The sequence below is a fragment of the Mesoplodon bidens genome, assembly GCF_964165515.1.
Source record: "Mesoplodon bidens genome assembly, chromosome: 5".
Classification (NCBI taxonomy): domain Eukaryota; kingdom Metazoa; phylum Chordata; class Mammalia; order Artiodactyla; family Ziphiidae; genus Mesoplodon; species Mesoplodon bidens.
The window spans coordinates 95,252,568-95,266,284 of NC_138161.1; the positions used below are offsets into that span (position 1 = coordinate 95,252,568).

The 13,717-nt window shown below is 39.2% G+C and overlaps 1 protein-coding gene across 4 annotated transcripts in view; it reads right to left on the reverse strand.

Annotated features, from left to right (window-relative positions):
• ZMAT3 (zinc finger matrin-type 3) overlaps nt 1–9,817 on the reverse strand; it is a 33,083-nt gene extending 23,266 nt beyond the window's left edge. For 2 of the 4 annotated variants that reach the window (XM_081235140.1, XM_081235137.1), the window contains exons 1-2: nt 9,455–9,544; nt 5,866–6,192 (exon numbers count right to left, since the gene is read on the reverse strand). In XM_081235140.1, coding sequence (XP_081091266.1) covers nt 5,866–6,135 — 270 coding nt within the window. In that variant the 5' untranslated portion in view covers nt 6,136–6,192; nt 9,455–9,544. Of the gene's footprint in view, nt 1–5,865; nt 6,193–8,186; nt 9,416–9,454; nt 9,545–9,719 lie in introns of those variants that run through there. The other 2 variants (XM_081235138.1, XM_081235139.1) reach the window with 2 other exon arrangements.
• Nucleotides 9,818–13,717: the final 3,900 nt, after the last annotated feature.

Consider the following 13,717-nt stretch of genomic DNA (forward strand, 5'->3'; position numbering starts at 1 on the left):
AAATTTATTTCCCATTCATCACTCCATCAATTTTTTATTTTATTTTTTTGAAAAAATTTTTTTTGATGTGGACCATTTTTAAAGTCTTTATTGAACTCGTTACAGTACTGTTTCTGTTTTGGTTTTTTGGCCGCAAGGCATGTGGGATCTTAGCTTCCCAACCAGGGATCAAATCCACACCCCCTGCATTGGAAGGTGAAGTCTTAACCAGTGGACCTCTAGGGAAGTCCCTCCCTCACTTTAAAGAGAGAGATGTGTTGTAATATAAATTTATATTTATCCTTTCTTCCTTCAAGTAAGGTGAAGATGTACTCCAACAAAACAAGATTAAAAAAAAGAAAACATGTATATTTAGAAATAGTAGCCTAAGCCATAGAGTAATGAAGAGAAGTTCAAAATTAACAGCTGTGCAGCAAAGCCAGAGGGCAACCAGTTGAGACTGGAGCAAGAAGATAGAGGGATCCAGAAGGCGGGGTCGGGGGAAGGATCCCACACAATAGACAGAGTGATCAAGAGTTGGAAGGGAAAATGAGGATATGATAAAAAATACATTACGTAAGAAAAAGAAAGGAGAAAAGAAAAGCAATGAAAAACTATAGGGAATACAAAAATCTACACAATGAAGTCATGATCCAAATGTAAAATATCTAGTCCAAATTAGAACAGGAAATCAGTGGGTTTCATGAAGATAAGTGAAATGGACTGTAAACAATAAACAGAAAGATTAAGAAACTAGTAGATTTTTTTAAGGCATAAGATTCTTCTCTGTATATTTTTTTAAAGTGTGAGAAACTCAAAGAAAAACAAAAAGCTATTTCAAAGTTATAATCCACATATGAAGCAAACTAAAATGGACATGATTTTGAGTAACTGGTGACTTAAAAGAAAGGGCTACCCATCTGAACACCTCTTTTAAGTAGCATGGAATCATGACATTGGAAACAAAGAGAAAGAAACAGCTTTGCAGTGAATATTTCCCTACTGTAAATAATGCAAAAGCTGAATATCAATTTTCAACAGTTGGAATCAACCTGCAAGTATGAAGCATGGGAAACTTAATTTGATTATAGAATAAACAAAAATGTGATAAACCTTGATAGTGTCAAAATAAAACTACAGCAAATCCAAGATGGGAGGTAGAAAGAAGAATGGAGAAGAAAGAAAAGGTAGGGGATGGATAAGGAAGGGAGAACAGGTGATTACTGCTTTTCATTATAAGTACTTTGTTCTATAGGCATTATTTTGTGAAAAATATCTTTTAATGTTTTAAGGAGAAAGCTGTTACCAGTGCAGATGCTACAAAGAGGTCAAGTGAGAAAGCTAGATTTGGCCTGTAAAGTCACAGATGACCTTGAAAAGACCATTTCACGAGAATATTGGAATGGAAACCAGAGTACGGTGGGCTGGGAAATGAAGACCTGAAGAGGACAAGTATACCCAGCAGAACTCTAAGGACAGGAGAGAAGAAAAGAAAGGTTGCTAACAAGAAGAATTAAAAAGAAAGGGAAGGTTGTTGTTGCTATATTTATTTACATGGGGAAAAAAACCTGAGCATGTTTTTAATTTGACTAAGGTAAAGAAGAGACAACAGGTGATGAAATCCAGAGTACAGGATAAGGAATCAGCCTTGTACAGAAGAAGGGATATCTATTCTTCTGAAGTACAAAGAAATGAGGTAGGGATGGATTCAGTTTGGGTGGCGGAAAGGCGGTGAGATCTAGCTAACAGGATGACAAAGAGCTTCTTCATCCACTAATGAAGTGTATTTTGACCATTCTCAGTACACTGCAAGTTCATATGAAAAACAATCAGATGGGAAATTTTTGAAAACATAAAAATTAGCTGAAATTAGAGATTATGCTATCCAAAGCTGGGTGATCAATATGAAAATGTATGTGCCAAAATCAGTACTTTAAATTTGGGGACAACATCAGTTGCATTCTCTGTATTATGAATTAAGATCACTACCTTCAGTATTACAATTCTAGAGCTACTTTTTCCCCGTGTTCTACCTCTCTTTCTTTCTTTCTTTTTTTTCTTTTTTTTTTTAATATATTTTGGCTGCATTGGATCTTTGTTGCTGTGCGCAGGCTTTCTCTAGTTGTGGCGAGTGGGGCCTGCTCTTCATTGAGGTGCGCGGGCTTCTCATTGCAGTGGCTTGTCTTTGTTGCAGAACACAGGCTCTAGGTACGCAGGCTTTAGTAGTTGTGGCACACGGGCTCAGCAGTTGTGGCTTGCGGGTTCTAGAGCACAGGCTCAGTAGTTGTGGCGCACGGGCTTAGTTGCTCCACAGCAATGTGGGATCTTCCAGGGCCAGAGCTCAAACCTGTGTCCCCTGCATTGGCAGGTGGATTCTTAACTACTGCGCCACCAGGGAAGTCCCTATCTCTCTTTCAAATTAACCTGATTACTATGATAGGTTATTATTTGGCTACTAAATATTACAAATAGAAATCTATGTTTATGACAGATTTTTAAAATTTACCTTGAGTAACTAGTTCTTTTTCAAAAGAGTACAGGAATTAACAGAAAAAAAATGGTTGACTTTATTTTAAAATGTAGATGCTTTAGCAAAATTTATCCATGCTTTTTGCTTTTTAAATTTCTCTTAATGACCTTCCATCCTAAAGTGGTTCTTCCTCTGGGCATTTATACTGCTGAAACAGTGTTATGTTACTCCATGACAGGCTTACCCTAAGTAACCTGAAGCCTGCAGACAATTTTTAATAAAATGAAGACATGTTTTTCCTCCAAAGGTTTTTACTTTAAATTATAACTAAAACCATAATTTTGAGACCACAAAAATATGTACCCTCATTAAAAATTAAACACAGCTAAGGGTATTTTGAAGCAAGCTGACTGGGTTAAAAAGTCCTGAGAATAAAACTAAATCTGTGATGACCACTGATACGCATGGGTCATTGCTAAGGCAGCCCCAACTTAAGAACACAAGGATGGCAGGGAAAGATCGCAGTGAGCTTAAAGGGAAGTATTTATTGAGCAGTTTCCACTGTGTGTCCTGGATTACTGGAACATGATATGGTCAGACTCTAGTGTAACACCACTCAAACCAGACTAAAGGTTGTTTACAATACCCTGGGCAATTTGAAACTTTGAGATTTCAACAATGGCATCAACTAACTAAAACATTTTGAGTAGTGTAATCAACCGTGATTTATTACCTCACATGAATGTGTTTCCAGATTATAAATAAGCTACCACTGACCCCTTTTATCTCACACATAATTGAAATAATGAATTTGCAGTCTTGGTATCACTCTGTATTAAAAATTACAAAGCAGGTTTTTAGAGTTGAAATAAAGCTTTACTCCCACCATCTAACCAGCCATTAGCTTTATTAGTCTACAATCATTGCCATTCTGCCTATTTCTGGTTCGCAATAAGACTTACTCATTAGTCTTACTCTTGTCTTTAGCAGCCTTTTAAAATCACAGCCTATTCATGTACCCTTGGTGTAGTCTCTGATGCATCTTTCAGGCTAACATTTCTATGCTTTCCTTCTATGTTGGTTCACCCACCTCTAGGTTGTGTTCATGTTCTGATTGTTTATTATTCTCATTTACTCTTTGATCCACACTCTCTCAACTTGACATTTCTATCTCGTTGAAATCCAGATTTTACGTCTAAATTAGCTTTCGTCTATGCTATCCTAATGAAATTGCTCTGTACTTGTATACATGAACTGCTTTGCTTTGTTTCTCTGCAGAAAATTTCTTCTTCTTTAAGAATTACCAGTGACATTGGTTTCATTCAAATCTTTGCTTCTAAGCTCTTAGGAATCGGCTTTTATTACGCCCAAACTTTTCATTTTCCATTAGGTTCCACTCTCTTGATACCTGCTTGCTTCTTCTCTACTCTAACCTTCCTTAGTTTTTGGCTGCTTAAATTGTTTCTATGACAGGCTGTCCTTTTCCTCCAACTTTTCCACTTAAAAATTCTGATTATTGAGAAATTGCTCTAAAATTTACTTCCATTTTCTTATATTTTCTAATTTATATATTCACTGTATCACTGAGGGAGCTGAAATTAAGTATATATTACTCGTCAGCTAAAAAGTTCAGAGCGCACACACACAGAAATGTAGAAGAAAAGAAAAAATCTAAATAAATGTTGATTCTCTTTCTTATTTAGTTTAAGCCTTAGAATCCAACGACCCTGCTCAAACTGAATTCTCTCTATGCATTAACCAAAAGCATCCATCACTGTCTATAAAGTTACAAAGTGCTATTAGGAGAAAAAAAGGCAGGAGGTGTATGCACAATCCATGCACACATATTAAAATTATACATTGCCCGCAAGTCTTCCCTCATAAAAGTAAACAACTCTTCTGTAAAGAGTAATTATGTGTTTGTATGACACACAAGTGGGTTTGCTCCCAAGTTAATGGCTTACTAGGGGCTTTACACAGCTAAAAATCAAAACTTTAGAACCCAGGCTTGATTCTTCATAGTGAGTCGTTGGCCATAAAACCGAATATTCCACAGGAACAAATGAAGACAAAAACTAGCACTGTGTCTTGGATTTGAGATAGATCAAATCCAACCAAATGGCAAAACAGGCAAAGGAAGACCCTGTATTAAACCATCGTCGTGGGGAGTGGTACACAGAGAGAATGAGAGTATGGGTTGAGGAAAAGGAAAAAAATGTAAACTAAAACCAGAAGAGGTCTTTATGAACCAATAATGACACGTGCCAAGATCTGGGTGATAATCAACTCAACTTTTTGCACCAGAGGGCAAAACAAACCCAAACAACGGTTACTCCAGAGAAGTAACATATCATGTTTTCCCCTAAACCCCAGAGAAAACAATTCACCACCAAAATGTTTCTGATGTACAATCACAAAGTGACACAATTATCAGTCTTCAAGATCAAAACAAAACAAAAAAGACTCACACCCAGAGTAAATAAAAACTTTAAGTTGGAGAAAGTTGTAGAGGCACAATAGAAGAAACATCTTTGTAACAGTCATCTTTCTACCATACTGTCTTATTATTTTAGATATTCATGCAGAGTAATAGATAGTCAAATCAATGATGACCCAGAAGATACACTTTCATTCAATGGCATTTGGCCTCAACTGCTTCTTTGAGCTCTTTTCTCGAAAAAAGGATATAATTTTATATACAGAAAACAATCTAGAATAAAAAGAAATACTGTACTCTCTTTCTAGCCAAAATTTAATTTTCCATTTGTTCTTAGGTAATAACATCCTTTAAAATTGTCCTTTCCACTAGTTATTCTACATGGGGGTGGAAGCTTTACATCTTTGAAATAAGTAACAGCTCATACTAAAGGCTAAAAGGAGTCAGAGTATGATTATTAAAAATGAAGAACAGGGCTCAATACTGCAATGTCATTTTATTCTCACTACAGAAAGATACCTGTGTTTTCCTTAGCAGTGACAGAGGTCAACAGGAAAAGCATAAGATTCATAGACAGAGAATACCCTGAACTGATACAAACTGTATTAGCTAGAAGAGAACATTTATAAAACTAATTCTTCTAAACAATTTTGACACTGGATTGAGTTTGGTACACCATGTTTCAAACAGCTGTTCTCCTTAGGATCACAGGTTCAAACACGCATAGACAATTTACATTTAACAACTGGTAAGCTATCAAATGCCACACAGCTAAGTGTAGGAGGTTGAGAGAGATGCCATCCTATGAAAAGTGATGCTTTCTTTTAAAGTAGGAACATTGTGTTTTTAGCCAAACAAACTAATACTTAGCCATCTTATTATTCCAGGCACAACTGGTCACTTCAGAGACAACTCTGAATTGGGCAGAGCCCTGAAATGTTCTCCCACTAAATGCCTGATTTTTCTCCTCTTCCCTTACCTGATAATGAGCCTGGGCTTGCTGTGCTGAGTTCAAGGTGACATTGCAGAGCTTGCAGTACAGAGGCTTACATAGCTCCTCCAGGGCAGTGTCTTGCTCCCCTCCCTTAGGTAACTCTTCTTCCCCTGCCAGAGGCAAGGAAGCCTCCTGCCCAAAAGGCTTCTGCGGTGGAAGCGGCAAGGTTCCTGTAGACCTGGCGGCCACTGACATAGGAGGAGAGGATGAGGGCCGCTTAGGCGGAGGAAGCCCAGCGTGTTGCAAGAGGATCATTGGGTAGGAAAGACTTGGGCATAATCCAGTGGGTGACGAGAAGTCGGGTCTTCAAATCTGAATCAACAGCAAAAAAATACTTAAAAATGTGTCCTCTGCAATATGACGTGTAAATGACCACACCACCTGCCCCTTCCTCTACTTCTCCAAACCATCTTTAGGACTCCTTTCCTTTTACCTCGTCCAGGAGACTGCCCCTGTGTGTTAATCCACACTGACACAGTGCTCTTCCACTGAGAACAGCTTTAGAGATCTGGCTTGATTTTGCTTGGCACAGCTCCAAATGCAGTCCCTCTGGCCCAGGAACATTATTAACAGTATTGCATCCGTGGCTAATTAAATCTAAAAATCACATGGCTGAAATGGACATCAAAGGTCACCCAGTCCAGACCCCTTCCCTCCCGCACACTTAAACACTCCTGATGATAATCATGAATAGACAAAAAAAAAAAAAAAAAACACCACCAGCAAAGAACCTTAGCAAATATCTCCTTTCCATGCAAACTAGTCTTTCTATCCAAATGATATCAAAAAGAATGAAATAAAGAGTGTCACTGCTCAGATTACTGCCAGCACTTCTAGAACTACCTAAAATATCACGGAACTCTAGGAAAAAATCTGAGTTACCATGTGACAAAAATAAATAAAAGTGTACCTTCTGATCAACTAGTAATATTTAAATAATTGAGCCAATGACTCCTCAGAGCAGAGGCTGCAAGCAGACAGCCTATATGCCACATGCAGCCACAGATGTGCTCTGTTTGGAATATACAGTGTTTTGTTTTGCTTTCATTTTTAAATCGAATTAAAGTCAACATTTAAAAATCAAAAGATTTGTGGCTCCTCTCGATAAAAGGGTGATCTGGCAATACTTGGCCCATGGTCCTACATGGGCAACAATTAGCTAGTTAGTGCTGAGAGGCACTGTCCCGGGGTAGCCAAGCTTGCCTTCTCTAGGTCACCTCAGTCCTCACTCAGCCTGCTGCCTATATTCATATTACTTGCCTGCTCCCTGTAAGCTTGAGTTTAAGACCCCACCTCATACAGCCTTAGATGGTATTCATGAGTCCACTATAAAATCAGAGTATTTTCTCTCCCTCTAGAGGTAAATTACCTACATGAAATAGTGTATCAAGTAAATGTCCAATGGCATACTGAATCACACTACCACAAGCCCCAATATAATTCTAGTTCCTCAGTCTTTCGACTACTTGCTTTCCCCTTCTTATTAAATAACTGATAGTCTCTATTCTGTTTCCCTCAGAAAAGACCCAGTATGTTCCAATCCCACTTCAATTTTATCGATGATTTCTCTGGCCTCCCACCCAGATGGCAACTTCTAACCCTGAGTATCTCAAAATGAACCACAGTATGCACTTTGAGTTCCCACGACTCTAATTAACCCAAATTAAAATCCTTATTTCAAAATCCTCTATCCTTTTCACTCTCAATACTATTAAAACCTCTTTTCTTGGTCAATAGAATATGGCTATTTTAAGCTGCTGAAATTTTCCATCTGCAATAGAAATGTGTACATTTTATGACAATAATAGATTTACTAAAATTAACCAAGAACATTTTGAAAAGTTAGAAGTCTCTTTTACCACATTTAATAAGTACATACACATGGAAATTACAACCAAGTAACAGCTTTTATACTAAATTCAGGGTCTTGGGGCAGCAAAGGACATCAGTGCAATGGGAAAATAATATAGTAAAGGACAAAGTACATAAATTATTAGTCATAGTACTTAACAACACTTCTCATTAAACATTATATTTAGAAAAACAACAATATTATTTTATTCTCAAGCAGAAGTATGCTGTCCATTTCTCTGAGAATATTTTTTTTTAAAGCAATACAGATTTAGAACATTTAAAAAGTCAGGGTCTCTATAACCATATTATTTCTCTCAATTAAATCAAAGACATTCAGAAAGCAAAGGCAGATATGGATATTTTGAAAAGGGAAACTAAGGAGACAAAGACCACTTTTTTAAAGTTCAACTACCTAATTATAATAATTCATAATATTACAAAACTACACATACCACCTGTACAGAGACATACTGATACCAAAGTGCAACGACAAGCTGCCAGCTCAGAAGAAAAATGGTGGAGGAGGGTGTCAAAACATCTGGATAAAGGAAATCAGCAATATAAACAGAAAATCAAATGCTACCAAATGCCTAGACATGTCTGGACTTGTTTTATGAAAGTTTACTCCCACTTGAGGAAATACCAGCATGTGTCTCCCCCAGTGTTGTCTACAGGCTTCCATCAAAATAAAGGCCTTATAAAATCCTCTGAATTGAAGAAAAAATTCTCACCAAGTACAGACTTACCCATTATTGCATCTTACCTTTATACTGTTTAAAGAATAGCTAGATAGCCCAAAATTCTTTCTTGTAATATTTAACAATAATCAAAACGATGTCAACTCCTGCCAAAAGCATCTGTGCATGACAATTACATCAGGTATTTCTATACTTGCAAAAAAAAAAAAAAACCTAGCGTAAAATAAAAATCTAAAAGAAATACTAAAACGAAGCCTTCAGTGAAAGCAGGAATGGTGGACTATAAAGAGACTCAAAGCACTTGCGACTCAGATCTGCTCAACTACCGCATTAGATTAAAAGAAACTAACTTGATAGCTGATGTAAATAAAATATTCCTTGGATCATAAAAGCCATTCAATTTGATGCTTGAAGTGGCATAAATGAAGGATTTATGGTGGTTAATATCCCGGTTTGGAAGGGGTTGAGGGGACAATAAAGAAAATCAAAGCTTCAGTGTACCCTATTTAAAGAAAACGAATGATCATGTAGCACAGTCTTCATGATCGGACTGGGGCCTACTCTTCACTTACTGTATTAAAGACAACCACTTTCTCATTTGGAGAAATCTTCTGAGGAAAGGGAACACAATAAAGGAACAGGTTACTGGCACCTCAGCAAACTAGGGAAGTCTGTAATTGGGAATTCTGGAAACGAGGGAAAGGCGGTGAGCATTATTCAAAGGTCATCAGAACGCAGCGAGAAGGAATGAGAGAGGAAAATGGAAAAATAATCAGTTGAGGTAAGGTATATCACATAAGGAAGACCTAAAAGAACGGAAGAATCTGGGGGAGAAGAGGCCTTGGTGGATTGGCGAATGTTCTCTAGGCTCCGCTATGACGGTTCCTAATCCCAGGGAACCTTTCACGTTATTTGAATCAAAGCTACATATACTTCAGCATCGCCCACATATACCTTACATTCTTAAAATATGCATGCATACACACGAGCGCGCACACACGTACATACACATACACACGCACCTCAATCCCGTAAGGATGCCATCACGAAAGATGGAATCCCCGGTCTCCCACGGGGCGGGGGCAAGCGCGAGGGCCAAGGCAGCTGCACGCCTAAAATGATCCAAACAGTACACGTGAAATGCTTATAAACAAACAGATAAATAAAAGCAGCGCAAGCCTGTCACGTGGAGGGCAGGTGGAAAGCCCGCACCGGAAAGGAACTCTTAGTCCCGTCGCTCCTGTGCTCGTCCTAAATGCCCCGAGGCTCGCGATCGCCCGCACTTACCGGAACCCCCGGAACGCTCCGGGATTCTGGGCGCCGCGTCTGCCCTGGACGCCCGCCGCCCTCTGTCCTACGCACCCAGCTCGGCCCGGTTCAACTCCGCCTCCCTCCCCGCAACTTTCTCGGTGGTCCCGCCGAGCCCCCTCCGCAGCTAAAGGCTGACTGTCAAAAGTCAGTCCAACCGGACCCACAGGGAAACAGCTGCAGGAAGTGACTGCGGAACCCGGAGGCGGCGGAGGAGGAGACTGAAGGCGCCGGCCCGGCGTCGCCAGTGCGCATGTGCTTGGTGGAGCAGGCCCCGTGGCGGCGGCAATTACAGCGGCGGCGGAGGCTCCAGCCCCGGGCTGGTGGGGCGCGCGCCCAGCAGGTACGGGGACTGTGAGCGCAGGGGCGCTGAGCAGGAGCGGCGAACCAAGGCACGAGTCAGAGGGAGGATGCACCACCGCGAGTCCTAAGACCTGTTCATCATATAACCTGGAAAGTTGATCCAGAGCGGAAACCTGGGCAGAGTTTTTGCAACTTTCATCTCCTCTCATTGAGATCCAAACCTTTCTCATTCCAGCCCCACCCTCAGTCCGCTGATTGCCGGCTAAGGCGGCAGAGTGGAGTGGCCAAAATATCCAGGGTCTTTTAACCTGCTGCGACAGAACCTTTAAATTGCACCTTTCCCCAGGAAGGAGGAAGACTACTGCGGCTGCCTACTCAGTGGTCTCCAATCACACAAGAAAACACGGAGGGAGAGGGAGAGACAGAGACAGACAGACAGACAGACTTGCCCTCTCCCCAGCATCAAAGTGGGCAAGGGATAGAGAAGACCTTCTCTTGAGCGCGCGCGCGCGCACACACACACACACACACACACCAGCCTCGCCTGCAAAACAGGAAAGACTAGGAAGAGACGGGCTAAGGCCAAAATGTCACATCCTCTCATAGTCAACCTCAACACTTTTCAGGGTTGACATTGAGAGATGAGCTGAGAAAATTCCAGCTCTGAAGTTCTGTTAACTTGTAAATTATCCCATAGGAATATTTCCGGGGGGGGGGGGGAGGCACGTAAAATATGCATAACATAAATTTACCATTTTCACCATTTTAAATGTTCAGTTTAGTGCCATTAAGTACATTCACAACGTTGTGTACTTATTTTTTAATCATTAATTAAAATGTCAAGGAGACCTACTTATAGAAAGATGTGCCCTAGTAGTAGGCAAACTACTGCAGGAAATTAAAGCTGTTTCTTTGGTTGAAACACACCATCCAATGCTACCACCAACACACCAAATTGACTGTTTTCTAGAAATGACTTAATAAATACATTGTTTAGCAATCACACCCACAGCTAGTGTACACAGGCCATTTGGGGAGAGTTATCCATCATGCTTAGGTAGAAAGCAAATTGTTTTTCTGAACTAATTTTCTGTTTATATATACATACTTTATATGTCAAGTTTTTAAATGGCCACATTGTTTTTAAGTAGTCTAGTTTGATTCTTCCATATGAAACTGTCCGGTTTCCCCATGGCCATTTATTGAAGAGGCTGTCTTTTCCCCATTGTATATTCTTGCCTCTTTTGTCATAGATTAATTGACTATATGAGTTTATTTCTGGGCTCTCTATCCTTTTCCATTGATCTGTCTGTTTTTATGCCAGTGCCATGCTGCTTTGATTACTGTAGTTTTGTAGTATAGTCTGAAGACAGGGAGCATGATACCTCCAGCTCTGTTTTTCTTTCTCAAGATTGTTTTGGCTGTTCAGGGTCTTTGTGTTTCCATACAAATTTTAGAATTATTTGTTCTAGTTTGTGAAAATGCCATTGGTATTTTGATAGGGATTGCATTAAATCTGTAGATTGCCAGGGGTATTATTGTCATTTTAACAATACTGATTCTTCCAATCCATGAACACAGTATATCTTTCCATCTGTCTGTGTCATCTTCAGTTTCTTTCATCAGTGTCATAGTTTTCTGAGTACAGGTCTTTTACCTCATTAGGTAGGTTTATTCCTAGGCATTTTATCCTTTTTAATATCATGGTAAATGGAATCGTTTCCTTAATTTCTCTTTCTGATAGTTTGTTGTTGGTGTATAAAATTACAACAGATTCCTGTATAATTTTGTATCCTGCAACTTTACCAAATTCATTGATGAGTTCTAATAGTTTCTTGGTGGCATCTTTAGGATTTTCTATGTATAGTATTGTGTCATCTGCAAATAGTGACAGTTTTACTTCTTCCTTTCCTATTTGGATTCCTTTTATTTCCTTTTCTTCTCTGATGGCTGTGGCTAGGGTTTCCAATACTATGTTGAATAAAAGTGGCAAGAGTGGACATTCTTGTCTTGTTCCTGATCTTAGAGGAAATGCTTTCAGCTTTTCACCATTGAGTATGATGTTGGCTATAGGTTTGTCATATGTGGCCCTTATTATATTGAGGTATATGCCCTCTGTACCCACTTTGTTGAGAGTTTTTTATCATAAATGGATATTGAATTTTGTCAAATGCTTTTTCTGCATCTGTGGGGTGATCATGTGATTTTTATCCTCCCTTTTGTTAATGTGGTGTATCATGTTGATTGATTTACAAATACTGAACCATCCTTGCATCCCTAGGATAAATCCCACTGTATCAAGGTACATGATACTTTTAACATATTGCTGAATTTGGTTTGCTAATATTTTGTTGAGGATTTTTGCATCTACATTCTGTGATATTGGCCTATAATTTTCTTTTTTTGCAGTGTCCTTGACTGATTTTAGTATCAGGGTGAAGCTGGCTTTGTAGAGTAAGTTCAGAAGCATTCCTTCCTCTTCAACTTTTTGGAATAGTCTGAGAAGGACAGGATTTCTTTAAATTTTTGGCAGAATTCATCTGTGAAGCTGTCTGACCCTGGACTTTTTTTGTTTGGAGTTTTTTAGATTACTAATTTAATTTCATTACTGGTAATTTGTCTATTCATATTTTCTATTTCTTCCTGATTCAGTCTTGGGAAATTGTGCATTTCTAGGAATTTATCCACTCTTTCTACATTGTCCATTTTATTGGCATGTATTTGTTAGTAGTGATCTTTTATGTAATTCTGTGGTGTTAGTTGTAACCTCTTTCATTTATGATTTTATTTATTTAATTTTTATTTGCTTTCTTGATGAGTCTGGCAAAAGCATTATCAATTTTGTTTATCTTTTCGGGACTTCCCTGGTGGCGCAGTGGTTAAGAATCCACCTGCCAATGCATGGGACACGGGTTTGATCCCTGGTCCGAGAAGATCCCACATGCCGCGGAGCAACTAAGCCCATGTGCCACAACTACTGAGCCTGCGCTCTAGAGCCTGCAAGCCACAACTACTGAGCCCATGTGCCACAACTACTGAAGCCCACACGCCTAGAACCCATGCTCCACAACAAGAGAAGCCACCGCAACAAGAAGTCCAGGCACCACAACAAAGAGTAGCCCCCGCTTGCCGCAACTAGAGAAAGCCCGCACGCAACGACAAAGACCCAATGCAGCCAAAAATAAATAAATATTTTTTTAAGTTTTATCTTTTCAAAAATCAGCTCATAGTTAAATTAATCTTTTCTATTTTTTAAGTCTCTATTTCATTTACTTCTGTTCTGATCTATATTATTTCTTTCCTTCTACTAACTTTTGGTTTTGTTTGTCCTTCTTTTTCTAGTTCCATTAGGTGTAAGGTTTTGTTATCCACTGCATGTGAATGCAAATGTTCATGATCCTCTTTCCTCACTGGGATGGAAAAGAATTTATTTACCAAAATCAGTGACCACAAATAATGTACCTGAAGCCACATTCATCTGTTCTAACAAAAATACTACACCCAGCATGACTACAGCAGCGAGGCTATTGCTTGAGGTAGTCTACAGTTATTCTGCAGGATCTATATGGCTACTACAGAGGCCAGTCTGGTGGATTAAATCGAGATTATCATCTTTGCATCTTTTAGATATTTAAGGGACGCACTCCACTGTCTTCTCTGGGATGCAACATTGT